The 23,709-nt window shown below is 45.6% G+C and overlaps 13 protein-coding genes across 13 annotated transcripts; 8 read left to right on the top strand and 5 right to left on the bottom strand.

Moving 5' to 3' along the window:
• Nucleotides 1-517: 517 nt before the first annotated feature.
• Nucleotides 518-1,562, top strand: N7484_008034 (ankyrin repeat domain-containing protein; the record flags this gene model as incomplete). Its single annotated transcript, XM_057118421.1, has 3 exons — nt 518-864; nt 931-1,007; nt 1,063-1,562. 3 exons carry the CDS (start codon nt 518-520, stop codon nt 1,560-1,562), a joined length of 924 nt encoding a protein of 307 aa, XP_056971456.1.
• Nucleotides 1,563-1,937: 375 nt separating this feature from the next.
• N7484_008033 (ankyrin repeat domain-containing protein) lies at nt 1,938-2,558 on the top strand (the record flags this gene model as incomplete). Its single annotated transcript, XM_057118420.1, has 1 exon — nt 1,938-2,558. The coding sequence occupies one exon, from the start codon at nt 1,938-1,940 to the stop codon at nt 2,556-2,558; it is 621 nt and encodes a 206-aa protein (XP_056971455.1).
• Nucleotides 2,559-5,817: 3,259 nt separating this feature from the next.
• N7484_008032 (uncharacterized protein) lies at nt 5,818-6,319 on the top strand (the record flags this gene model as incomplete). Its single annotated transcript, XM_057118419.1, has 3 exons — nt 5,818-5,825; nt 6,015-6,065; nt 6,178-6,319. 3 exons carry the CDS (start codon nt 5,818-5,820, stop codon nt 6,317-6,319), a joined length of 201 nt encoding a protein of 66 aa, XP_056971454.1.
• Nucleotides 6,320-6,566: 247 nt separating this feature from the next.
• On the top strand, nt 6,567-7,420 carry N7484_008031 (uncharacterized protein; the record flags this gene model as incomplete). The annotated part of the gene is made up of 5 exons (XM_057118418.1): nt 6,567-6,585; nt 6,714-6,839; nt 6,891-6,984; nt 7,042-7,167; nt 7,198-7,420. 5 exons carry the CDS (start codon nt 6,567-6,569, stop codon nt 7,418-7,420), a joined length of 588 nt encoding a protein of 195 aa, XP_056971453.1.
• A 58-nt stretch (nt 7,421-7,478) lies between these two features.
• N7484_008030 (uncharacterized protein) lies at nt 7,479-8,416 on the top strand (the record flags this gene model as incomplete). Its single annotated transcript, XM_057118417.1, has 3 exons — nt 7,479-7,499; nt 7,532-7,915; nt 7,952-8,416. 3 exons carry the CDS (start codon nt 7,479-7,481, stop codon nt 8,414-8,416), a joined length of 870 nt encoding a protein of 289 aa, XP_056971452.1.
• Nucleotides 8,417-9,362: 946 nt separating this feature from the next.
• Nucleotides 9,363-10,199, top strand: N7484_008029 (uncharacterized protein; the record flags this gene model as incomplete). Its single annotated transcript, XM_057118416.1, has 1 exon — nt 9,363-10,199. The coding sequence occupies one exon, from the start codon at nt 9,363-9,365 to the stop codon at nt 10,197-10,199; it is 837 nt and encodes a 278-aa protein (XP_056971451.1).
• A 92-nt stretch (nt 10,200-10,291) lies between these two features.
• On the bottom strand, nt 10,292-11,222 carry N7484_008028 (uncharacterized protein; the record flags this gene model as incomplete). Its single annotated transcript, XM_057118415.1, has 2 exons — nt 10,292-11,090; nt 11,146-11,222. The coding sequence occupies 2 exons, from the start codon at nt 11,220-11,222 to the stop codon at nt 10,292-10,294; spliced, it is 876 nt and encodes a 291-aa protein (XP_056971450.1).
• A 982-nt stretch (nt 11,223-12,204) lies between these two features.
• N7484_008027 (Zn(II)2Cys6 transcription factor domain-containing protein) lies at nt 12,205-13,432 on the bottom strand (the record flags this gene model as incomplete). Its single annotated transcript, XM_057118414.1, has 2 exons — nt 12,205-13,278; nt 13,361-13,432. 2 exons carry the CDS (start codon nt 13,430-13,432, stop codon nt 12,205-12,207), a joined length of 1,146 nt encoding a protein of 381 aa, XP_056971449.1.
• A 644-nt stretch (nt 13,433-14,076) lies between these two features.
• On the bottom strand, nt 14,077-14,842 carry N7484_008026 (RTA1 domain-containing protein; the record flags this gene model as incomplete). Its single annotated transcript, XM_057118413.1, has 2 exons — nt 14,077-14,726; nt 14,794-14,842. The coding sequence occupies 2 exons, from the start codon at nt 14,840-14,842 to the stop codon at nt 14,077-14,079; spliced, it is 699 nt and encodes a 232-aa protein (XP_056971448.1).
• A 1,058-nt stretch (nt 14,843-15,900) lies between these two features.
• On the bottom strand, nt 15,901-16,798 carry N7484_008025 (RTA1 domain-containing protein; the record flags this gene model as incomplete). The annotated part of the gene is made up of 2 exons (XM_057118412.1): nt 15,901-16,565; nt 16,627-16,798. 2 exons carry the CDS (start codon nt 16,796-16,798, stop codon nt 15,901-15,903), a joined length of 837 nt encoding a protein of 278 aa, XP_056971447.1.
• A 589-nt stretch (nt 16,799-17,387) lies between these two features.
• Nucleotides 17,388-19,713, top strand: N7484_008024 (uncharacterized protein; the record flags this gene model as incomplete). Its single annotated transcript, XM_057118411.1, has 4 exons — nt 17,388-17,747; nt 17,804-18,729; nt 18,777-19,095; nt 19,141-19,713. 4 exons carry the CDS (start codon nt 17,388-17,390, stop codon nt 19,711-19,713), a joined length of 2,178 nt encoding a protein of 725 aa, XP_056971446.1.
• A 306-nt stretch (nt 19,714-20,019) lies between these two features.
• Nucleotides 20,020-21,282, top strand: N7484_008023 (alpha-ketoglutarate-dependent dioxygenase AlkB family protein; the record flags this gene model as incomplete). Its single annotated transcript, XM_057118410.1, has 1 exon — nt 20,020-21,282. One exon carries the CDS (start codon nt 20,020-20,022, stop codon nt 21,280-21,282), a length of 1,263 nt encoding a protein of 420 aa, XP_056971445.1.
• A 382-nt stretch (nt 21,283-21,664) lies between these two features.
• On the bottom strand, nt 21,665-22,800 carry N7484_008022 (DUF3431 domain-containing protein; the record flags this gene model as incomplete). The annotated part of the gene is made up of 3 exons (XM_057118409.1): nt 21,665-21,725; nt 21,778-22,347; nt 22,484-22,800. 3 exons carry the CDS (start codon nt 22,798-22,800, stop codon nt 21,665-21,667), a joined length of 948 nt encoding a protein of 315 aa, XP_056971444.1.
• Between the last annotated feature and the right edge of the window lie 909 nt (nt 22,801-23,709).

Here is a 23,709-nt window from a genome sequence, read left to right as displayed (position 1 = left end):
TGCCCCACTTAGGTTTCTGCCGGTATGTTCTCTAGAACGTCAAAGCGTCTCTTAAAAGATTAAGCTCTTTGCCATGCTCCATGCAGCCGACAATAATAGAAATTAGTAATATACCATTCCGTAGAAATCAGGGGTGAATACGGGTCATTTCAACCTAAATGATTGTGTTGTAGTTCAGAGGTATGAATTATCTTAATTATTCACAGAGAAACATTAGGCTATATATAACCAACGAGAAGAACAAGTTGATTTCCAATCAACCTGGTTCTTCGTATAGATATCTCGGGATTAATTCCGATGGTTCGGCTTGGTTGGTGGAGTTTGGGGAAGGAGTGTTGAGAGGACAACACCACGAGGCTGTTATTTTTGGATCAGTAATAATACATAACATTACATCGCTCACCAGTTTGAATTTTACCGTGTCGAACTGAAACGGGATACAAAGTACGGGAGTAACCATATCTGGCAATAGGGATCATGTGATTAGGGTTTGAAAGAGCATCTGTATGTTCGCAGCATGGAAGCCGATGCCGGGCGCTTCTGTACTGTACTACATCCTTTCATTCAAAGCCATCAAATCAATGAGTCCGACGATGATGATCAATCCGACTTGAGTGCTAGCGACGACAATGCTTCCAGTACGGGTATCAATTTCCACTTAGAAAGCATTGCTCTAGATGCAGACACGATCTATCTCCCAGAGTCGGAGTCACAGGGAAGATTTGTGGGCGCCATTCCCCAAGAATCAAGGCCGAGGTATTTCTCACCACATATGGATTGGGCTCTCGTGAAACTGGAATCGACCACTGGCCTGCTTCTCAATTTCGCAACCCTTGATGGCAAGGTTGTCGTTCCGTCGAAAGTGTCAGTGACCTTCCCCAAGAAACTAGTGTGGGCAATAGTGAATTCAGCTACACCTATACAAACCAGAGTCTCCCCTGTCATACACGGGCTATTCTTGCCTCACTCTGGGCTTCAAGATGCCTGGGCATTAAACATGAAACCAAGTGAGTGTCAATATGACCTTCTATGCAGGGTTTGAAATTAACGTTTCTTGGCAAGCCCTTGGAGATTCTGGTACATGGGTCGTGGACCCTGAGACTGAATCAATCTTCGGTATCGTTGTCGCTGGATCAGAAAGCACAGAAACCTCATTTATTTTACCCGCACAGAACGTCTTTAATGAAATATGGGAGCGTTTCCCGGACATGCAGTTCCCCTTGTCGGGTGATCTACCCACACTGCTTAATGCAGTTAATCTTGAATTGCCTCAAATTGCCGAGCTAGTAGTGACCAAAAGTACATTGATAGGGCTGAATCTCGTGGGTTACGAGGGCTGGAGTCCACTGTCATTAGCGTCTTCTAAAGGTTCTAGTGCACTTGTAGCGTCTTTGCTGCAAGCGGGAGCCGACCCAAACCTCGCATGCTCCCCATCGACTCTGCCGTTACATCTTGCTGCGTACGGGGGTTTCCTGGAAGTCATACAGATATTACTGAATTTTGGCGTGGACCCTAACTCAAAAGGTGCGTTTTACATGAAGCCATCGCGCATGCCGGACTAAGGTGCCGACGTCAACGATGGTGGGGATTTTAGCAATGCACTCCAAGCCGCATCCTTAAAAGGCCATAACGAGGTGGTACAGGTGCTCCTGGATCGAGGCGCCGATATTGACGCCCAGGGTGGACGATATAGTGCACTTCAAGCCGCATCAGTTTAGGGGCATCAAAAGGTGGTCCAGATGCTGCTGGAACGAGGCGCCGATGTCAACGCCTAGGGTGGAAATTACGGCAATGCACTTCAAGCCGCATCCTCAAGAGGCCACCAAGAGATAGTCCAGATGTTACTAGAACGAGGCGCCGATGTCAATGCCCAGGATGGAGAGCACGGCAATGCACTTCAAGCCGCATCCTCAGGAGGCCATTAAGGGGTGGTCCAGATGTTGCTGGAACGAGGTGCCGATGTCAACGCCCAGGGTGGAGAGTACGGCAATGCACTTCAAGCCGCATCCTCAAGAGGCCACCAAGAGATAGTCCAGATGTTACTAGAACGAGGCGCCGATATTGACGCCCAGGGTGGAAAGTATAGCAATGCACTTCAAGCCGCATCCTCAAGAGGCCACCAAGAGATAGTCCAGATGTTGCTGGAACGAGGTGCCGATGTTAACGCCCAGGGTGGAGAGAAGGTAGGCAGCGTGACCGAAAAAGGATTGGTTATAGCTCCTCAGGATTACTGGGCCACGGCTTTGAAATCAGCCGTTAAAGAAATGCTGCAAATGAAAAAGAAAACCGGCCAGCGAGTTCGACCTGAAGGCACGGCTGTCACTGTTAAAGCAAGCGACCGGTCTCAGCAAAATCTGGAACTATTCTGTGCTGCTACCATTGACTGGAAGTCGGTGGAGAAGCAGTTACGTAAATGGAGTAATTTAGTCCGAATGGGCAAAATACTTACAATTGACATTGTGTTTCACTATAGGGGCGATGATGTAGTGCCGCAGAAAATCGAAAAGAGAGGCCGTGTGTCAGTAACTAGCAGAATGTTGGTAGAGCGCAAGAGATAGATTGATATTGAAGAAGATATAACTAAACGACCCGTAACTTGGGATCTTGTCTATGGCTTGATGAGGTGTGACGTCCGGTCATGCCCCCATAAGTGCGATTGGTGCTGGGAGGATCTAAAGGATAAGAAACACTATAAGCTACGGGCCTAATATCTAGAACGACTAATTGACTACGTTGACGGTGGTGGCTGCCTAGACACCCATGATGATGTCCCTAGTGATATTCGTCGGGACCTTGTTCTAGAGAGTTAGAAAGGAAGGAAATCAACAAAGACTGACGTGGTGATAAGCGGATCATTATATCCCCCGACCATTATTAATGTTCTGCTGGCATAAAACGGTAGTAACCCTATAGTCAGTTCCTCTCTACGCAAGCCTTTATCTAATAAGCACGTTATTATTCCTAGGCCTCGTGAAGTGGCTATGAGGAAATACTATGAATGGTTAGAATCACGCGCCACCGATGAAGCGTATAAAGCTGGTTTCTGGAAAATATGCTAAGTGACTCTAGAAAACCACCTAGATCTTGAACTAATTCTTGAGGACCTAGACTCTAGCTTCTTTATTAAGCGAGGGATCTAAATTAGAATAGCCCGTCGCTTCCTGCGCGACATAAATGAATGGGCTACTATAATGAAGTTAAACGAACTTGACTAGACTAATGTTAAAAGTGTCTACTATGCTAAATGAAATATTGTCTTACCCTACTGGCTGACTCCATAAGGGTTCAACGAAATGGATTTTCTATACGTCGAAGAGGTTTAATATATATTTATGTTGGTTTTTGATAGTTAGGAATATGTTTAAACTAGAATATAATTGATCATAAATATATTGTTCACAACATGGATACTGGTATTAAGTTATGGCGCATTATATAAACAAAAATTTCTCCTCCAATAGAGAACATTTAGCCCAAAAGAGTAGGAGTAGGTAGATCACTTAGTTTAGGGTATTGCTAGGTCGCCTAGATCTCGCTAACGTTAAACGTCCTTATTCGAAACAGTAAGCGCTTATGCCTTTTCGATAGTTATACTAGCATGTCGAAAATGACCTTTGGCGCTCTGCTATTTCGCACCAACGTTATGTATACACCGCCGAAGGAAGATATGAAAGCCCTGGTTAGGATCCTATTTATATGTCGACTAAGCCTTCTTAATATACGCTTTTAGCTTAGTAAAGAATTCTTTAATAGGGTTGAGATTAGGCGAATATGGCGATAAGTATAATAGTTTAACTCCCGCGTTAGAGTATAACTGCTTAATTCGGTTGGAATGGTGGAAAGAGGCATTATCCATAATAAGTATGGATTTCGGTTCTAGCTATCTTCTATAATGCTGTAGAAGTTACTTAATAAACGATTTAAAGAAGCTAGCATTAGTTGATCCTTTAAAGATACGAGATAAGATAACGCCATCCTATGTATAGGCTAGTAGGATCTGGTAGCGTTGACCCTAGTGAAATTTAGATACTTGTACTAGCGTCACTCCTAGTGGTGACTAACCAGTCCGTCGGTATCCCACCCGTTTATCACATCCCGATTCATCAAGAAAGACTAGATGATATAAACTAAATTTGGATAACTTATGCTGGTAGAAATCCCTTAGTTAAGGATTCTATTCCTTTGCTCTCTACTGGGCTGTCTTTTTGGTCTAGCTAGCTCGCTTAAGGGCGCGTTTAACGCTTAATAATAAAGGCAATACCTGGAACTCATCCTAAAGGAATAGGGCCATCTCTTCAATATATAGGCCGGGCTTTTCGGCGAGGTGATTATAAAGGGCATCTAATATTATAGGGGTGATGATTGATGGCTGGCTGGTAGGAGCTAAGGGGGATCTAGGGTCGCTAAAGACCCATATGTTTCTGCGGATGCTAGTGACCGAACGCTCACTATACTTAGCCACCTTAGCCATCTGTGAGATGGTTAGTCTATTTTTGCTGAATGTCATATAGACAATGAGTTTCCGCTGCTAGGCCTAGAGGTTTCGTGCCATTATGTAATAGCCTAGGATGCCGATGGGGCTAAAGCTAGTACACTTATGAATGATATGGGGGGGGGGATCTTCTATCTTATTTCTTCTCACTTGGCTTTTTATAGTATATAGTATTCGGCCCTAGAACGAGTCCCTTAAATATAGCTATAACCAGATCAAGTTTAGTGTATCATGTGATGAAGGATTTCACGAATGTCAGAGAGTTTTGAACATAGAGAGGCCCTCCCAATTCCTACTTATAGGGTACACTAATCTAGATAGGGATGGTTAGTCTATTTATAGCTAAGGGATAAATGACACTAGTACGGAAGATACAAGGCCTAGGTGACTAGAAGCTTCGATGCAAAATGAGCAAACATTATGATCCTTAATTAGGTAACGTGTTAATCACACCTATCTCCACTCTATAGGAAATGGTTAGCTATAAGATCATGATACCTTAGCCTCGCCTTCTAACCCCGCTGCTCCTAGACTTTAGCATTTATTCCAAAACTAAATTTCCTTAGTGACTTAGTTATAGACATCGATAACCCTCATATAAGAAACCAGCCCTTTAATCTCTAGTGAACTTATTATAATATAACCCAGTATGGCTACTAGGAACCCCCTATCTCATGACGACTACATAGTCAGATAGATATGCGCCCTGCCGCTAGAGATAGCGGCTGCGAAGCTAATGTTGGATACAATTCACCCAGGCCTACCAAGTCTATTAACCAATCAAAATAACTATATATTTAGAAATATTAGGGACCACAATATCGTCATTACATGTCTACTAGGCGGCGTATATAGTATTATATCAGCTGTAATAGTGGCGACGCAGTTACTCTCAAGTTTCTACTCTATTCGCTTCGGTCTAATAGTCGGCATTAGTGGCGGTATACTAAGCAGCGACGTAGATATTTAACTAGGCGATATTATAGTAAGCTAGCTAAGAGATATATCTAGAGGCGTGATTTAATACGATCTTAGGAAAGTATTACACGACGGTCGATTCCAGCGGACTGGGATATTAAACCGCCCCCTGAAGGTTCTACTAACTGCTCTTACCACACTATAAGCCTATTATCTTATAGAAGATAGTCGGGTTATCGAGTTCATTTCGAACATCTATATCAAAATATCATAGCGTAAAGCCGCAAATTTTACTCGTCCCACCTAAGAGGACTATTTATACTAAGCGGAATATTATCATAGTGCATCTAATATATGTATGGATTATGACCGATTAAAGCTAATGCCTCGACCTTCGCGAGATCATGATGAGCTAGTTATTCACTATGGACTAATTATATCTACGAATCAGGTGGTGAAAGATGGTAGACGGCGAGACTAACTGGCTCAGGACTTAGGAGTATACTATATAGAAATAGAAGCGGCCGGGCTTATGAATAATTTTCTATATATGGTCATTCGAGGCATCTATGACTATGCCGACTCTTATAAAAATAAGGAATAGTAAGGATATGCGGCGGCAGTGGTGGCAGCCTATGCTAAAGAGCTACTTTAGGTAGTTCTAATCAATCAGATTAATATTACCCCTATAGCACGAGATGCTCTAGCAAACTCTGGTGAGAGGCACTAATTTTTATATTTAGCCTCTCGTTTCTTTTTAAATATAGTACTAAATCGAGTTTTATATCCTTAGTTGATCGCTTTAAAATTCCTCTAGATCTCACGGCTATGCCTATGATCGAAAATTTCATGGGGCGGCAAGCCGAGCTAGATAGCCTATGGCAGTATCTCAAGCCGATAGACCCCTAACGACGAAAGGTCGCCGTTCTTCATAGGCTTAGTAGAATAGGAAAAACTCAGCTAGCGGTCTACTTCGCGCGAGAACATCAGCACGAGTTTACCGCTATTTTTTAGTTAAGTGGCAAAGACTGAGGCACACTCCTATAATTAATAAGCTCTATCTTGCCTCGGTTACCCGGGCAATCCGAGACCAATAAGGCAATAGGTGACGAGGAGCTAGAATAACGAGCTAGACAAGTATTCCAGTGGCTAGTAAATGACGGTAACTCTCGCTAGTTAATTATTTTTGATAATATTAATCAGTACTCTCTAACCGATAGCGGCATTAGGAATGCATATAATATTAAAAAGTTCTTTCCCGCGGCAGATCATAGCTCTATTCTCATCACCTCTTGACTCCTAGGGCTCACTAAACTAGGAAAGTCCGTTCTAATCCAGAAACTTGACTCAACAGAAGCTATTCAGCTTCTCTTAAATAACAGCGGTCTATCGGAAGATAGCACTTATAAGAATCCTAAGGGCAGCCTAGGTACGATGGTACTTAATATAGAGATCTTGACAATGAAACTAATATAATCAGATACCCTTGCCCTCGCTAACCGCCTTAGTGGACTACCATTAGCGATTATCATCGCTACGGCATTCATGCGCCAGACCGGCACTACCATCGCTCAGTACTTACAATACTACCAATAATCGTGGTCTAATCTACAGTCACAATCGAATCCTAGGCGTCAGTATCAGCAAGGAAACATGCTAGAGACATGGATGATATCATACCGTGAGATCCAGAGTCGATCCCCGAACGCAGCAGAGCTTCTCCTACTACTTACCTATTTCGATAATCGGGACATCTAGTATAAGTTGGTGCAAAATGCTTCTAATAGCCCTAATGTTCCAGGCTGGCTTCAAGGAATTATATTAAGCGGACTTACGTTTAAACTTTACGTAAAACACCTTATAGATTTCTCTCTTCTTAAGATCAAGCAACAGGAAGGGAGCTATGCAATGCATCCTATGGTACAGGACTGGTGCTTTCACATTGCCAGTACAAAGAAAAACGTGACTCCCAGCCAGCTTTGTGAACTAGCCCTGATATCAGTCGGATAGACAGTTCCTAGTACAAGCGAAAGGGATTGTTTAGAGCGTCAGCGACGGCTTATTCCCCATGCAAATTATGTTATCCGTAGTAAATTATACACGGAGTACATTAATACATAGGGAGCATTTAATAAGCTAGGGATTCTCTACTCTGATCGGGGCAAGCTTAAGGAGGCAGAGGAGATATACCAGCGAGCACTAGCAGGCTATGAGAAGGCCCTAGGTCCAGATCACACATCTACTCTTAATACTGTGAACGACCTAGGAATTCTCTACTCTGATCGGGGCAAGCTTAAGGAGGCAGAGGAGATGTACCAGCGAGCACTAGCGGGGTACGAGAAGGCCCTAGGTCCAGATCACAAATCTACTCTTAATACTATGAACAACCTTGGCCTTCTCTACTCTAATCAAGGGAAATTAAAGGAGGCAGAGGAGATGTACCAGCGAGCACTAGCAGGCTACGAGAAGGCCCTAGGTATAGATCACACATCTATTCTCAATATTGTGAACAACCTTGGGAATCTCTACTCTGATCAATAGAAGTTGAAGGAAGCAGAGGAGATGTACCAGCGAGCACTGGCAGGGTACGAGAAGGCCCTAGGGCCGGACCACACATTCACTCTCAATACTGTGAACAACCTTGGCCTTCTCTACTCTGATCAGGGCAAGTTCAAGGAGGCCGAGGAGATGTACCAGCGAGCACTGGTGGGTAAGGAGAAAGCCCTAGGTCCAGATCACACATCCACTCTCAATACTGTGAACAACCTCGGGAGTCTCTATTTTAATAAGGGCACGCTCAAAGAGGCCGAGGGGATGTACCAGCGAGCACTGGCAGGCTACGAGAAGGCCCTAGGGCCAGATCACACATCCACTCTCAATACTGTGAGCAACCTTAGGAATCTCTACTCTGATCAGGGCAAGCTTAAGGAGGCAGAGGAGATGTACCAGCGAGCACTGGCAGGCAAGGAGAAGGCCCTAGGTCCACATCACAAAATGACCCAATGAGTTTAGGAGTACTGTAACTCAAAATGCTAAAGATTATAGATAGAAAGTAGTGCTTCACGCTTGATAAAGCAGATAATATATATAACGAAGAATAGAACGTGTAAAAACTTAGGTCATTCATTTACGTTAATGGGGGTCTTAGCGACGATCCGAAATTTCAAATTCCTTAATACGCTGAATCGACGAATGGTAGAACGATAAATGCCATATGAAGCTCTCCCTTCATGCGATATGGTGAAGATATTGCTAAATACTGTCATACCAAAACTTGATGGGTATGTTGCCGTGGGTCTGGTATTTTTAGACATGTAACAAGATATGTACACATACATTAGTACGTTTTTTACTTGTTCTGAGTAATACGATTCAAGCCTGGAACGTATCATTATATGCAGGATTAACCATATACGTATTAGCGTATCATGTGATTAGGGTTTGAAAGACCTTATCCATGTTGTTCAGTAAGGAAGGCGATAGCGGTCGCCACTGTATTAAGAAGAAAAGAAAAATATTTAGACCACAAGACAAGGTTAGACTCTAATTAAATTAAATTACATTAAGAATGCGTAGTGAGATTGGTCTAAAGAAATCTTGTCATTGGTCGATTGCCAATTTGACACCTCAAGCCCTGCACGCAATTCATTTCGGATCGAACCACGCTATCAAACCCGATAACCTCGTTAGAACACCTACTGACCTTGGGTACTAGCAGTCCATCGAATGACCGCTTGCTTCCAGAACATATCTTTCCAAAGATGTTCATTGGTGGGCCGCCAATCGCCCCACTATTACTCACAATGGCTCACAACCCCTCATGATGTCTCAGATTTTGCGAGCCAGGGGCTTCCAAGATTCTAATGATATAAAGCAAGTGTCAATTCCATAAAGTAAAGTTCCAATCAAAGTATAAAGATCCTCCAAAATTACCCCTCTTCTCAATCACACAATGGCCCTTTCAAGTGACACTCCCGCGATGGTCTTTTACGACATCGCATTCCGGCCCCCGTATGAATCAACACCCGCAGCTCCAAACCCATGGAAAGCCCGCTATGCCCTCAACCTGAAGGGTGTGCCGTACAAGACACAATGGGTTCAAATGCCCGATATCGCTAATGTGCGCCAAAAAGTCGGCGCACCCGCCTGCCGCAAATTCGCCGACGGAACCGACTACTACACACTCCCCATGCTCACAGATTCAACAACAAACTCCGTACTCGGGGACTCATTCGATATTGCCCTATATCTTCAGAAGCAATATCCCGAGTCCGGAACCGGGGATTTATTCCCGACCCAAAAGCTTGATTTCAAGTATGAACACGACACAGCTTTTCTGGTACCACTCTCTGAGCGGGAGGAAGGTGACCATGGCGAATACGTTCGATTCAACAGAAGCGTTGACTCGGTATTTACGGCGCATGTCATGCTCATGGCTCCTGGAATGCAATTTGATCCTGCGTATGCTGAGGAGATTCACGCCATGTTCGCGAAGCGGGCTGGTGTGGAGAAATTGGAACCCATTGTGTTTGGGGCGGAGGACAGGGCAAAGATGATGGTCTCGCTTCGGGATTCGTTGGCTGGCTTGGTGAAAGTCTTGAACCGGAATGAGACAGGGCCGTTTATCCTAGGTCATCAGGCTACGTATGCGGATTGTATTGTGGGAGGGTGGTTGCGGATGATGAAAATGACTTTGCCCGCATCGGAGTGGGAGGAAGTAATGGGTTGGTATGATGGAGCTCTTGGGAGGTTTTACCTGGGGCTGGAACAGTTCGCCGAGGTGAAATGATCCATAACAATACGGGTAATATAATTTAAGGGATCATATTCACTACACGTCTTGCTTCATATCAACACTGGAAGTCTGATATTAATAAATGGCTAATTCAACCACCCCTCCTTATGCCTAACCAAAACACCGAGCGTTAGAGTCAAAGTGTATAACCATGTCTCTAGATTTCGGCTCGAATGCCTGTCCTCGGGACCAATAGGCTCCATCAAATCAAAGCAAGCCTTCAATCCATCTAGAATAGAGCTCTTGCGAACAACGACCTTGAAGCCATCTGTGGTCATGGTTGCAATACGACTCTTTTTCTTCACCTGGCGATCAATCAATAGAAACACAAACTGATCTGCATCCACCGATCCGGCTGGGACATGCTCTTTCCTCCTTTTCTCCCACTGCAGAACCATCCGCCCTTGGTCCGGGAGATCTCCGTCCCGGCTGCTCATGGTGAACCTGTAAGAAATAATGGATTGGTCATGTCCCGTCATCTGGGTGCTGGCCCGCCAGCTACACCGCGCATTCCGGAAGTGAATGTGTGATTCTTCCTCGTCGTGACAAATAGCCGCAATGATGTCTCCATGAGCAGTGGCATTATCTGACGGTTGTTCTAGATTTGAAACATCCTTCTGTTGAGTCGAGCTGGTAATGTAAGACTCGCCAAGAGTTACATAGACATCACCGGACCTCAATTTGACTGCATGATGAAACTCACGCGTCAGATTTGATTTGCAGAATGGCGGCTGCCAGATCTCAAGGACTGGAACTGGTCTGTGATTTTGCGCGACCTGTTGGATCTGTAGTAGAAGTTTCGGCCCGAGTCGAAGAAAAAACTTCGGAGGCGGGCGCGCAATTTCGAAACTCGCTTGAATTTTGAATTTATTAGACTGTCCCAATCTAAATTTTGAATTAGCTCTGGCCTGGTGGAGAATTCGTATAAAGCTGCGCTTACCGATCTTCACTTCCGGTGTCGCTCTCGTAGATCACAGATGAGCGGCTCATGTCTTGCTCGGGCTGCATGAAAATCATGTTCGCTATTACCAGCGTGTTGGATATGACTTTTTCTTTCTCTTTCTACCTCTTCCGCGTCGCTAATGCGAAAGCCTTATAAAGATGTACACTATTGGGTCGTATTCGTGTTACTTTCCGTGTACAGTAGCCCCACAGCAGGCAGCCATCGTACTCGTATTAAATGGGAAAGCATTGTGATACCGTCAAAACCACACCAGAGAGAATTAGGGGCTGGGCATGCAACTTAAGAGGCTCTTGTATACGCGTAATTGCCCGAGAAAAAAGCCAGACCTGCCTCTACAGTGCAGCTGAACGGTTTGTGGGTCGAGGTTTGCCAAGTAGGCCTCTGCTGTGAAAGCTGCGAGTATGTGCTGAAAGCATGGAGTTTAAATTTTTTTTCCCCAAGAACGAAACGATCTCATAGTAAGAACCAGATTCAAGAGTGATCTGATAATGATGGCGGAAAGAGCACATGGCCAAAAATAGTAGCTGCTCTGTCAAGGGCCCGATTTGGCAATATTTGCCTTTCGGTAGTGCTTAGAGGCTGATCACGATTTGTGGAGACCTGCATTATGTAAAAGCCCAATTTGCCGTCAAACCAATGGTTCTATATCTCATGCTGGCGGGTTATATTTGGTCAGTTCCATGGAGGCCCCTGTTGATAGGACATGGCAGGAGTGAGGAATTCGAGATATGCCAGATATGAGAATATTAATTTTAAAATAAACTTTTACGGTATAAGAGTATGTCTTAGATTACACGTATTTCTGCATACGCGGACTCCACGGACATTGATTGGCCTGCTCTTATTTTCGCCCAGGTGGACCCTGAGGTTAAACTATGACCCACTTTGGAAGTTGAGTCGATATTTGCCAGTCATCACTTTGTGCGATTCAAATCGTATACCTCGTTTTATAGCTAGACCGTCCTCTAATATGACCATAGAGGATTCACTGTAATTACATTTGTTGATGTATAAAGGCGAAGCCTGATATTTGGATCACTCTTGAATAAATTTATTCGGCCAGCGCAGCCAACTCTCCCACTCTGGCCCTAAATAATGGTTGATAGAAGATATGAGATAAATCCCACTATCACCAAAAGTCCACATCTCACTGTGCATGTGTAGAAGAGCTCCAAAGTGAGATAGAATGGCAAGTGCTTCTGGTCGACGTTCTGAGAGCAGATCTATGTACTCTGAAGGAATAATGACTGGCCAGGAAAAGATTGGGCCAACTCTGGAAAAGTTGGATGACGGGGAGCGACTCGCATTATAAGCTTTTTGTAAGTGCTCGATTGTCCGTCGGTAGATAGAGCCGATCGTTGGGTCACAGATTGTATCCACATGAGCGAGGAGCTCGACACACTCATCATCCGAAGTACTTTGATCTAGCAACATTCCTTCACTTTCAAGCAGTGACTTGAGCGGTGACTGCAAAAGCATATGCCACGACTGACTAGTAACCGCACGTACGCCATGATGCATCCTTAACGACTGGATGAAATTATCGAGAAAAGCTTGGAAGTTATCTGGGCGAAACAACAGCTTTTCAGCGAGAACGTGCATTGCAAGACATGACGAGAATAGAAACATCGGAATGCAAGTGTCGGCGGATAGGTCCAGTTTGGCGTCATTGAATTCAGAAAGAGCGTGTGTTTGGAGTTGGCACGAATGATACTGGTAGAACTCCTGCCTCTCTGGGCGAAGAATGCTGAGGTGTAATGCGGAGAACGCAAGAATTTGATTCATGAGAAATGGCGCTGTTAATATGTATGAAGTCATGTCAATAGAGCCCTCAGTAGAGAACTCGTCGAGATCAAGAAACTTCAGAATATCGTGAAGGAAGTGATGAAATAATTCTAGATGCAGCTTATTAACCGGGGGGCTGTCATGTATGACACGGGCATCAGCAACATTTGAAGATTGCTGAGTAATGTCATTCTTTTGAACAGTGCGCTTTGGCTTGAATCGGGACGGTTGTACTAGGGCATGCGCTTTCGATACCAGATCCTCATATGAACAGCGACGCCGTGACACATTACAGTTGACACATTTCGGGCGCGTTTCATCGCACTGTAGCACATGTTAGCGTTTGGGCGGATTGTTCACCTAGGCAGACTGCCGGTGCTCGCGGTGGGATCATATAGCACAATACCTTAACGTGACGACGTTTGCACTCGATGCAGCCATGTCTTGATTTCTTGTGCGCTTTCCTTCCTTGAATCATACTGTTGTTCTCGAGGGTCCAGCTAAGATGAATTTATAAGTTTGCAAAGCTGTGTGTTTAGACACGAAGAACCGAGGAATACAGAATATACGTGATTCCACCATGAGGGTCACGACCCAGCAATCCAGCCCTGGGGGCTTTTGGTCTGGGCAAGCGTTCAAAATAACTATCGTTTGGCTCTTGAAAATTCCTCGCGTGCGTGATGCCTAATTTGCTGACTCAGCCAGCTTCTAATGTTTGCGGGAAAACCCTCAGTGTCCAGCAGATCTCGCAAGTCTCTAATCGACTTCAGACTTTTCTTTATTTCTTTCTAGATTGGAAGAATTTCCACATGCCAGTGCGTGATTACTTCGAGCTCATGCTCTTGGTCATTTACACTTTCGTATAATCACAATGTGCCCCTTTCACAACAAAATAGCAATACTGTGCATAAATACCTGATGCCCACTGATCAACTAACAATTTTCCTTCGCTCTTCATTCTTCATTCAGGCCGGTCCCTGATATTGGTAATTATTGCAGCAGGACCAACGCAATTTAACATCTATATTCTCTAGACAATGTTGGCGTCTATGGCGATGCGCTTCAGCTGTTAGCCAAGAATAGTTCAAAGCTTAATGATTGATCACTTTGCTCTCATCCCGATTAAGCATCTTGAAGCTCCAATGATTCATCAACGACAGGGCCTTTCCCTACAAGGATTTTGCCTGGGTGGAAAATGTGGAAGACTGCCTGCACAAAGAACATTGGGATCGCATCGAAAATGTACATGTAAAACTCATGCGAGGATACATATCCGTCTGTTCCGCCGATGTATTCAATGATGCGGAATACACATCGCCCGATGACCAGCGCGGATACAAAGAACAAAATATGGAGAAGACGACGCCAAGGACCACCGATTAGGTTAAGACCAGCCCTGTGCAACCGACGTTGGAAGGCAACAGAAACGTATAGGAAAAATCCGAAGAATATCAATTGAACAATAAGTCCAACAATCAGGATCGTTTTTCCAATGTTGCGCATACTACTGATAGTTTGCATACCGCCGCCACTGAGCTGCAGGAGAAAGGCAGTAGTGTCACCCGATACGAATATTTTGGTCACCTTTCGGGGTTCCACGACGGATGATTGGGGCTGACCGACAAACATGACAATCCGACCGTAAGTCATATAGATGGTTGCAGCATACAGGGATGGTGGCAGAATTATTAACGTAGACTGGCATATATAGTCAATAAGGCTATCCGGATTCCTTGCGGAAATTAACCGGAAGATATAGCCTAGTGTCATCACTAGCATGACGTATTAGCAACCTTCTGACTGGGGCCCTTTGGTAGTGAGAAACCCAGAAGTACTTACTGAAAGAGCCGATGAGAAAAGCAGTAAAAAACCAGGTTCTCAGTTTCATCAATTGCCAAAGGTGAATGAATGCGCTGGCCCCGAACAACAGCATAAATATTATAGCCCCTGCCTTGCTAGGCTCATAGGGGTAGTAGCCTGAGTAGGTCATTGTCTTTAACTTTCACCGTAGCGTCAAGGTCGGTATCGAATGACAATAAAAACAACGGAACAGTAATTGTTTAGCGGGACAGAAAAGAAAAAAGATGAAATGAGAATAGCTGTAAAAGGAGAGACTTTTGGCGGAGAATCTAATGAGGGGATTGCCAAATTTGGAAAGAAAGATTGATTATAAGATTTTTCTGGGCAGACCTGCCGTTTATGTAGCTCTATGCTGTGTTTACAAATTGCTACCCGCAGCCATACGATCTAACAGGCAGTTACAGAGTGGAACGGAAGCAAAATCTACTCGCTGAGAAGAAAATTGCTAGGTCAGGGGCTGTGATCCACCACAATGTTTTCCAGTTATGTCATTCTCGTGGGCTGCGGCGATGCTAATTATATGTCGAGAAAGATTTCAGGCTGTAGATGTGCGGATAGGGAGGGTTTTGATTGGCCATTTCTAACTGTATACGCGGAATAAATGGCCTATGATTGGTGCTGGCAAGCTCAGGCGGGTCTATCCATAGTCGAGTCGGTTATATACCGTTTGAAGTTTCCAAAATGCTATTCCTTTCGTAACTGATAAAATGCAGAAGACAGGCCCCTGAACATAGTATCTCATACATACTAGGCAGGTCATATCGACGGAGTTCTCCGATCTCGTATTTTGTATGTTTTACAGATGAAGTAAAAATGTAAAACCGACGCGCATTATAGCCCACAGAAATGAAAATTGTTATTTGAAGCAGTTTCATTCGAATAGATAACAGGAGAATGAATTCTATATACATATGAAACAAACAGTAACGTAAATTATAAGAAAAACACCGTAAGCCGCAATATAAGTTATCGAGATGAGATGCAATGTGACCATGCGAAAAAAGCCAGAAAACGAAAAAAAAAAAAAAAAAAAAAAAAAAAAAAAGCAAGAGAACGCTATGCATGGAGCATAGATGCCTGTTATGATCATGACTTCATCTCGATAGTTTCAGTGTTTGAGGAAGTTCTATCCCCAAGAAAAGGCTTCAGGTCACTGGGGTACCAAATGCCAAATATCACCATGGCAGCAAACATGGGAACAGAATCAAAGACATATAACATCCATTCATTGCTCAGAGGATATCCTTGATTGCCCATAGCGTACTCCACAACTCGGAATATAGATCGGATAAGGATTAGTCCACTGATAGCATAGAGACTATCCAGTTGCCGCTTCCAGGGAATCACATTGTCAAATGCCTCTGTCGTCGGGTTTCGGCGCATTCGTGTCTGGAAAACACATGCAGTGACAATAAAGAGGCAGAAACTCAGGACCTGCAGGCCTAGGCCAGCAATCACAATGCCTTGTCCCATACCACTAAGGCTGCTGGAGACCATCATTCCTGATCCGCCTGCCTGGACCAAAAATGTGACAACGTCACTCAGAACAAAGGTTTTGGTCACCCAATTCAAGGGCAGGATGGAATGTTTCTCCGCGTGGACACTGCGAATTATGCGAGCAAGTATCATGTAGATGGATGCAGCAAAGAGGGCTGGCGCAAGCAAAATGAACACAGCCTGGATGCAGTACGGTATTAATTCGCCAGTATTATCGTGAGAATCGATTCGGGCCGCATAACCAATGATTTCGACTAGAACGACACATGTTAGCAAAGGAGTAATACGGTAGTATGGTAGGGAGTGGCCTCTTACATATACCTCCAATAGTGAATGGTAGTGTAAATCGTACCCTTGTTCGGAAAATCTTCCAGAAATGAAACACTGTTGCGAGTAGAAATAGAATCAAGAAAATGATGGCTGCAGCCATAGAGGGGACATATTGCCAGACATAATAGCCGCTCTTCAAAGACTGCAGCTTTGCCATGTTGAGCTGTTGTGAAATCGTGGTTTGATCTAATCAGGAGATTATCAAGACGACCTGGAAATGTTTTATACTTGGGGAGTATATGAGAGGGAAATTCAGTACGGTGGAGCCAAATCTGATGGTTGGATTCTAGTAGCCAATCGCGTTGCTCGCAGTACGCGTACTCGTATCAAAGAGTGGAGGCATCCGCAACGGATACGCGTACTGCAGAGATGATGATTGGTCGCCTTTTCGTCTCAGCCGCCTAGAATCAATTCCCATGCGCCGACGAATACGTTGCTCCGTTGAAGGGTTTGTCACAATTTTCCATTTGGGCCCTAGATATTTAGCATTGATTAAGACCCTAGACCCTTAATGGAACTTACCGAAACTTAATGGCGTTATGTCTTGTTTAGTCGTATCTTTCTGAAACAAAAAATGCACTTGGAAATTTCGCGATCCACGCTGTCTTCTGCTCTCTTCGAAATGCCTTTGAATACTCTCATCCTGGGTGTTTCCACCTCTTTTAAATTTTCTCTCGGCTACTTCACCGTGCTTGGCTCAATTTAATCGGCAATCTCGAACACGGCTAAGAATTGCACATCACAGTATGACCACACGGCGACTACGCGTCCAGGGGCAGTCATTTCGAGATCCGCAGAATCGAGAAATAATCCTGAGAGGAGTCAATCTGGCAGGCGACCTGCGCTCCCACGATCACCGGCATTCCTTGGAAGCGGATAATGTCTCATTTGTCGGACGGCCATTTCCTTTAGAGCATGCCGATGCACACTTTCAGAGACTCCGGAGATTGGGGTACAACACTATTCGATACACCTTTACCTGGGAGGCCATCGAACATGCTGGCCCGGGCAGGTACGATACGGAATGGGTGGAATTCACTGTGGAGATACTTCGCATCGCCAAAAAGTATCGTTTCTACTTCTTCATGGAACCATATCAGGATTTCGTAAGGCTGCATTTCAGTTATTCGAAGAACTTTGGGCTATATGCTAACTGTTCAAGTGGTCTCGATTGTCAGGAGGATCAGGCGCACCCGCATGGACCTTCTACGCAGCCGGACTAAATCCAGAGTCCTTTCAGAATACCGAAGCCGCCCTTTCCCAACACACACCGGACCTACCCGCAGACTCCCCAAAAATGCCATGGTGTTCCAATTATACAAGACTGGCCTGTCAGACTATGTTCACCTTATTTTGGGCCGGTCGAGACTTTGCGCCAAAGGCGATCATTAATGGTGTGAATATTCAAGACTATTTGCAAGGCCACTTTATTGTGGCTTGTAAGTATCTCGCACAAAAGATCCACGATGCAGAGGATCTTGATCACGATGTGGTTATCGGCTGGGAGAGTTTGAACGAGCCCCACAAGGGACTAATAGGCATTCATGATATCTCAAGAGTTCCACCAGATCAACATCTCCAGCTTGGGACTTCTCCGACCGCTTTTCAGGGTATGCTTCTTGGTTCTGGAAGGCCCTGCAAAGTTATCACATCGCAGTTTGGAAGATTTGGACCACGCCAGACTGGTCACAAGTTTATAGACCCAAAGGGCGATTCAGTTTGGCTACAATCAGAGTGTAATCGATATGGCTGGAAACGAGATCCTGGCTGGAAACTTGGGGAATGCCTTTGGGCTCAGCATGGGGTTTGGGATGCGGCCAACAACAGCCTGTTACAAAAGGACTATTTTTCGAGGAAGCCCGGCGATAAGCAAAGGCTAAGTTACGAACGTTTCACCAATACCTATTTCTTGGGACATTATAGAGCTTATAGAGATGCAATCCGTAGTGTCTGTCAAAGCCTTATCTTGTTCTGTCAACCCCCTGTCATGGAGGCACCACCGAGCCTAAAAGGAACCCCCGATGACGATCCAAATATGGTTCATGCTGTCCACTTTCATGATGATCTGGCGCTTATGACGAAGCACTGGTAGGTAGTCGTATCATGTTTGCTAGCTGCGATACTAATTCTTACAGGAATCGATTGTTCAATATCGATATTCTTGGAGTGCTTCGTGGTCAAAACTCGAAGTCGGCGTTTGCGGAGAAATCCAGCGAGGGATCTATTCGCAACAAACTGCGTAAACAGCTCCGATGCATTCGCGACGGAAGCTTAAAGAATGTTGGACATCATCCCCTCATCTTTACAGAGGTCGAAATTCCATACGACTTAGACAATGAAAATGCCCATGAGACTGGTGACTATAGGAGTCAAATCAAAGTACTGGATGCGTACCATTGTGCTTTGGAAGGGAGCAGCGCCAATGGGTTCACTATGTGGGGCGATATGACAGAGGTAGATACGCTCAACTCCAGCAGGTGGACTATGCTGACCTTCTAGAACAACGTCCAATCAGGTGATCAACTGAATAATGAAGATCTAGAGCTGCTGGAGAGTCACACTTCGCGTCCTCTAAGTTCCATTTCCCTAGGGTCTTCTCATGGTTGTTCCACTGAGCAAAGTATGGAAGTCGATCCGCATGTTCAAGACCTTCTAAATATGTGGTACATGTCCATTCGTCAAGGTGCAAAGGCTATCATGCCTCGCACTTACTGTGATCAGTCCCAAGGAATGGTGCCTCAGAGGCGAGGCTACCGCCCATCAATAGCATATCTTCGTCCCAGTCCGGTCCGTGTGAACGGTAGATTAGACAGTCATGGGTTTAATATGGAGAAATGCACGTTTACCATGACCCTGACTGCGGAGGGCACGACCTTCCATTTTCCAAGCGTGATCTATCTGCCTTATTACTACTTCAAAGACGGAGAGACCAAAGTCACAGTTAGTGGAGGCCAATGGAAAATTGTCGAGCAGGACGACAATAATGTCAAGATCCAGTGCCTACTATGGTGGCATGGAAAAGGGACGGTAGACATCCTAATCGAAGGGAAACACAAGGATGTTTGGTATTGAATATTAGGAAGTCAATAAAGGAACAATTGCATGTACAAAGGAAGATTGACCATCTTGACGTGAATTTTCCATTTCAACTTCGAACTCAATACAAATGAATTAAAGACATCATTTTTGTCTTTGAAAAAATATATTCGCATTTCGTTTCCTCTCAGGATCGGAAAAATACTTCCAGATATTCTATGATCTTAGGGGATACCGAATCGGGAAGTCATAGATCGGGTTCCATCAAACCCGCACGGCATGACATCACCCTCTTTACTTTCTTAGAACGCGTCCACGCAGATTCTAACCCATACACGCGCCATGGCGAAACGAACCCTAGAATCCTTCTTCAAGCCTATCTCGCCGCCATCAACCGAGAAGCGCATCAAACTTGACCCATCCACCGGTGAATGGCAGTCGCAGGAGCCTGACACAAAATCGACGGGTACACGAACAGACGAATCCAATGTCCAACCCAGCAATCACCCAACCTACCCAATTCCAATCCCACGCCTCCCCTCTCATATCGATGTCGGTATACAACACGGGACACCAGCGCGACAAGCACGCAGCATAACCAACCAACCACACCTCGACCTTCTTCACTTCCAGCCTTTTCTGGCACGGCAAACAGCAAACGAATTGTTCAAGTTTCTGCGACGTGAACTGCCCTTCTACCGGGTCCAATATTCGATCAAAAGAGGCGGAATCGAGACGTCAATTAACACTCCTCGCTTCACAACTGTCTTTGGAGTCGATGATACGGCAAGATTTGTGAGGTCAAGTCTAGAGGATTCGACTCAGGATCAAACCGCGGAACCCGAGGTGAGCCTAGCTCATAATGAGCTCACCCTCATAAACACCGAGACGAAAGCCCCCATTTCGCCAACAAAATACCAATATAAACCTCGACCTATACCGCCTTGCCTCAATATCCTACGCAAGCAAGTCGAAGCCGCAACAGGCTCGACCTACAACTTCTGTTTGGTAAATTACTACGCCAGCGGTGAGGATAGTATATCCTTTCACTCAGACGATGAGCGGTTCCTAGGTGATCAACCGAATATTGCGTCGTTATCACTAGGCGGAGAGAGGGAGTTTGTAATGAAGCATAAACCCCCTCCCCCTACCGGTTCATGCGGGAGTACCAGTGTCGGGATGAATGATGACCCCCGGAGCAAAACCGTTGCGGATAACAGCACTACGACGTCGACCGCCCCGACTCAAAGATCCCCGTTCCAAGGATCGGGTACGACTGATTTCCAACATGGGGTTGCACAACCACAACCTCAAAGGCAGATGCAGCTCCAGGCTGGAACGAAGAGCCCTGCGTCGCAGCAGATCAAAATGCCCCTCGCATCGGGGGATATGGTCGTAATGCGGGGTGACACGCAAGCCAATTGGTTGCATAGTATACCGAAGAAACGGGGACGGGCGGGGGATGCGGTGCGGGGACGAATAAATATCACATTCCGGAAAGCGGTTATACCTGCCGGCACGAATAATTATTATCATTATAATGTTGGGAGTGGGCCCGTTCATCGGTGGGATGAGGGGAGGGGTGTGATGGAGATTATGAAGTAGTTCATGTATCCTGCAACAGGATTGCAAAATGCTTTCAATCGTGATTTATTTGTTGATAATATATGCATGCCCAGCAACTAACCCCTGCTCAGTGCAAATTCAATGCGATGGTGAGCTATGCATTGACGCAATCGCCGTTCTCAAACTCCATGTACATTGCTCCCGAAGAAATAGACAGTGAAGCAAGTCGTAAGATGTGCATTGGCGCGGTTCGTCATTCCCTGACCATATGAAGTAGGATCCTCCCAGAAATAATACAGAGGGGGTAATTGAAATTGAAGAAGAAATGGGAGAATACCAAAGGTGGGTGAAGGATGGAAAAGAAAAGGAAAATAAAATGTGGAAAGGTAGAAAGGATGAAGGTGAAGGTGGAAGGCGTTAATTAAAATCCGTAGACTTCCTCGCCGTAAACGTCGGCATAGCATTGGAAGACATCAGGGCAACTGGCACGGGTTAGTCAAATTAATTAATCAATTGGGGGGGGAGCCCACTTACAAGACCGGGTCCTTGCCGAAAATTATGTGCCACGAGTACTCCATGATGTTGGAAGTCACCTCGTCTGGCAAATCGTTGTTCAACACCCAGTTGTACATGCGCTTATAATCCGAGAGCGGGCGCATGAGCACTTGCTCCTTGGAGACAGCAAACTGCGAGCAGCATGGTGCGGCGATGATCTCGGGAACTTTGGTGTTGCCGAACAACTCCTTCCAGGCATCAGCATAATGTTTTTCACCATTGTCGCCTGGCTTCGGGGGGTTGCGGAACGGCTGCATTTCGGCCGGACAGCCGGGGGACAATTGACAGCGCAGATTGACGAAGCCTTCTTGTAGCACAAAGTCGCGCTGGAGGGCCCGCACCGAGTCCACATTGCTGTAATCCATTGTATCGGTGTGCCAAGCGGCGGGCCAGCCGTCGCGGTGGCTGTGCAGGAAAATAATCATCGGAGGAAGATCATCGTAGTGGTCGACAATATATTGAAGGTAGGGTAAGGCCTCGCGGCCTTTGTTCTTGGGGGTGTGGACGGGGGCGTTGGTGTCATCAACGGTATAGATGTAATTGCGCCATCTGCGGACAATTCGCGTCAGTATTTTTTTTGCGGTTCCACCGAGAAAGCTACGGTGTGCATCCCCCCTGAACGGGAGAACAAACATCCACATAGGCATTGAGACAGATCAAAATTCACAAAAGAAAGGGCACGTACTCGGCGACTTCCGCAGAGACCCACGCGGTGTTCTCCTCGCGCAGTTTGCCCATCACAATCACACCCGCATTAGGGACCTCGATCGGAGTAGTTTGGTAAGTCAAACCCAGTAATTTCTTAGAGCCACCGCCCCATTTTCTGCGAATGCCATCCTGAGTCGTTTGCTGTGGTGGCCGTAATGCCACGCGGAAAGATGTAGTATCGAAATGCCAAAAAGACTGGGGCGCCTGGCCAACGGTGTGGAGTTGACGGTTGATCAGGACGAGCGCGACAATGATCAGCGCGGCGGCCAAACCGATACGTAGTGAGAGCCTCATTTCGATACCATGCGCAAACAACAGAAAGAGTGAAGAGAAGCCGAAGGGGAAACGAAGAAAAAAGGAGTTATATTTTCTGTCCGAGACACACCACGGATCGAGGGGAAAAAAGGCGAATCTCAGGGACTTGGCGGGTCCTCATGCGGAGTAGCGGATTCCAGGTCGGCACGAATGACCACGACGAAACGAGAGTACGAAGTTAACGAGTGACGTGAGAACAAGAACGAACGAAATCAGAAAGGGAAAGGAATTAAGAAAGAACCGAGAAGGAATTAAAGAAGAAATTCGGGAACAATACAGTTGGAAGGAACTTAGCACATGTCTTGTCTCTGATTGGTGAGTGCGTACACAGTCAACATGGGGCTATGCCCAACAAGTACCGATCAGGTACATTCGCATGACCCTGACATACAAAAGATACCTCGCACTACATCCCGCTTGATCCGTCGATCCATTTCTGCCCCTGGACCGCGTTCGATCCCATCACTGCACCGGGATCGGCGGGGCCAGACACATTTGATGGTCTTAGCGGCGGGACCATGGATACAGATGCTAAGAGGGACTCCAATTGGGGTTTACGACGCTTCCGGTTTATTATGGCTCTTGGAGACGGCTGCAAGGGACAGATGTTGTGCATTTACAGTACCCGAAGATCTCATGCCAGGGGGAATGCTACATTCATGGTGTATGGCTGATGTCAGCCGCGCTGCGAGGGGAATTAAAGTCATCTTTGTCCGATCAGCATTTCTTTTATACATCATGATCTCCTGTCTAGTGGCACTGTGACGGACTCATTTTCAGGGGTAACCGCTGAGGCGGAAATTAACCAATTTTATTTCTCACGGCAGATAATCCGATCCCTGGAAGCTCAGACCATCTGTTTTCCGAGCCCCTCACACTAACCATGGG

Source organism: Penicillium longicatenatum, assembly GCF_028827895.1.
Source record: "Penicillium longicatenatum strain IBT 33135 chromosome Unknown contig_4_segment0_segment0, whole genome shotgun sequence".
In the NCBI taxonomy this organism is placed as follows: Eukaryota; Fungi; Ascomycota; class Eurotiomycetes; order Eurotiales; family Aspergillaceae; genus Penicillium; species Penicillium longicatenatum.
This window is presented reverse-complemented; position numbering and strand designations above follow the sequence as displayed.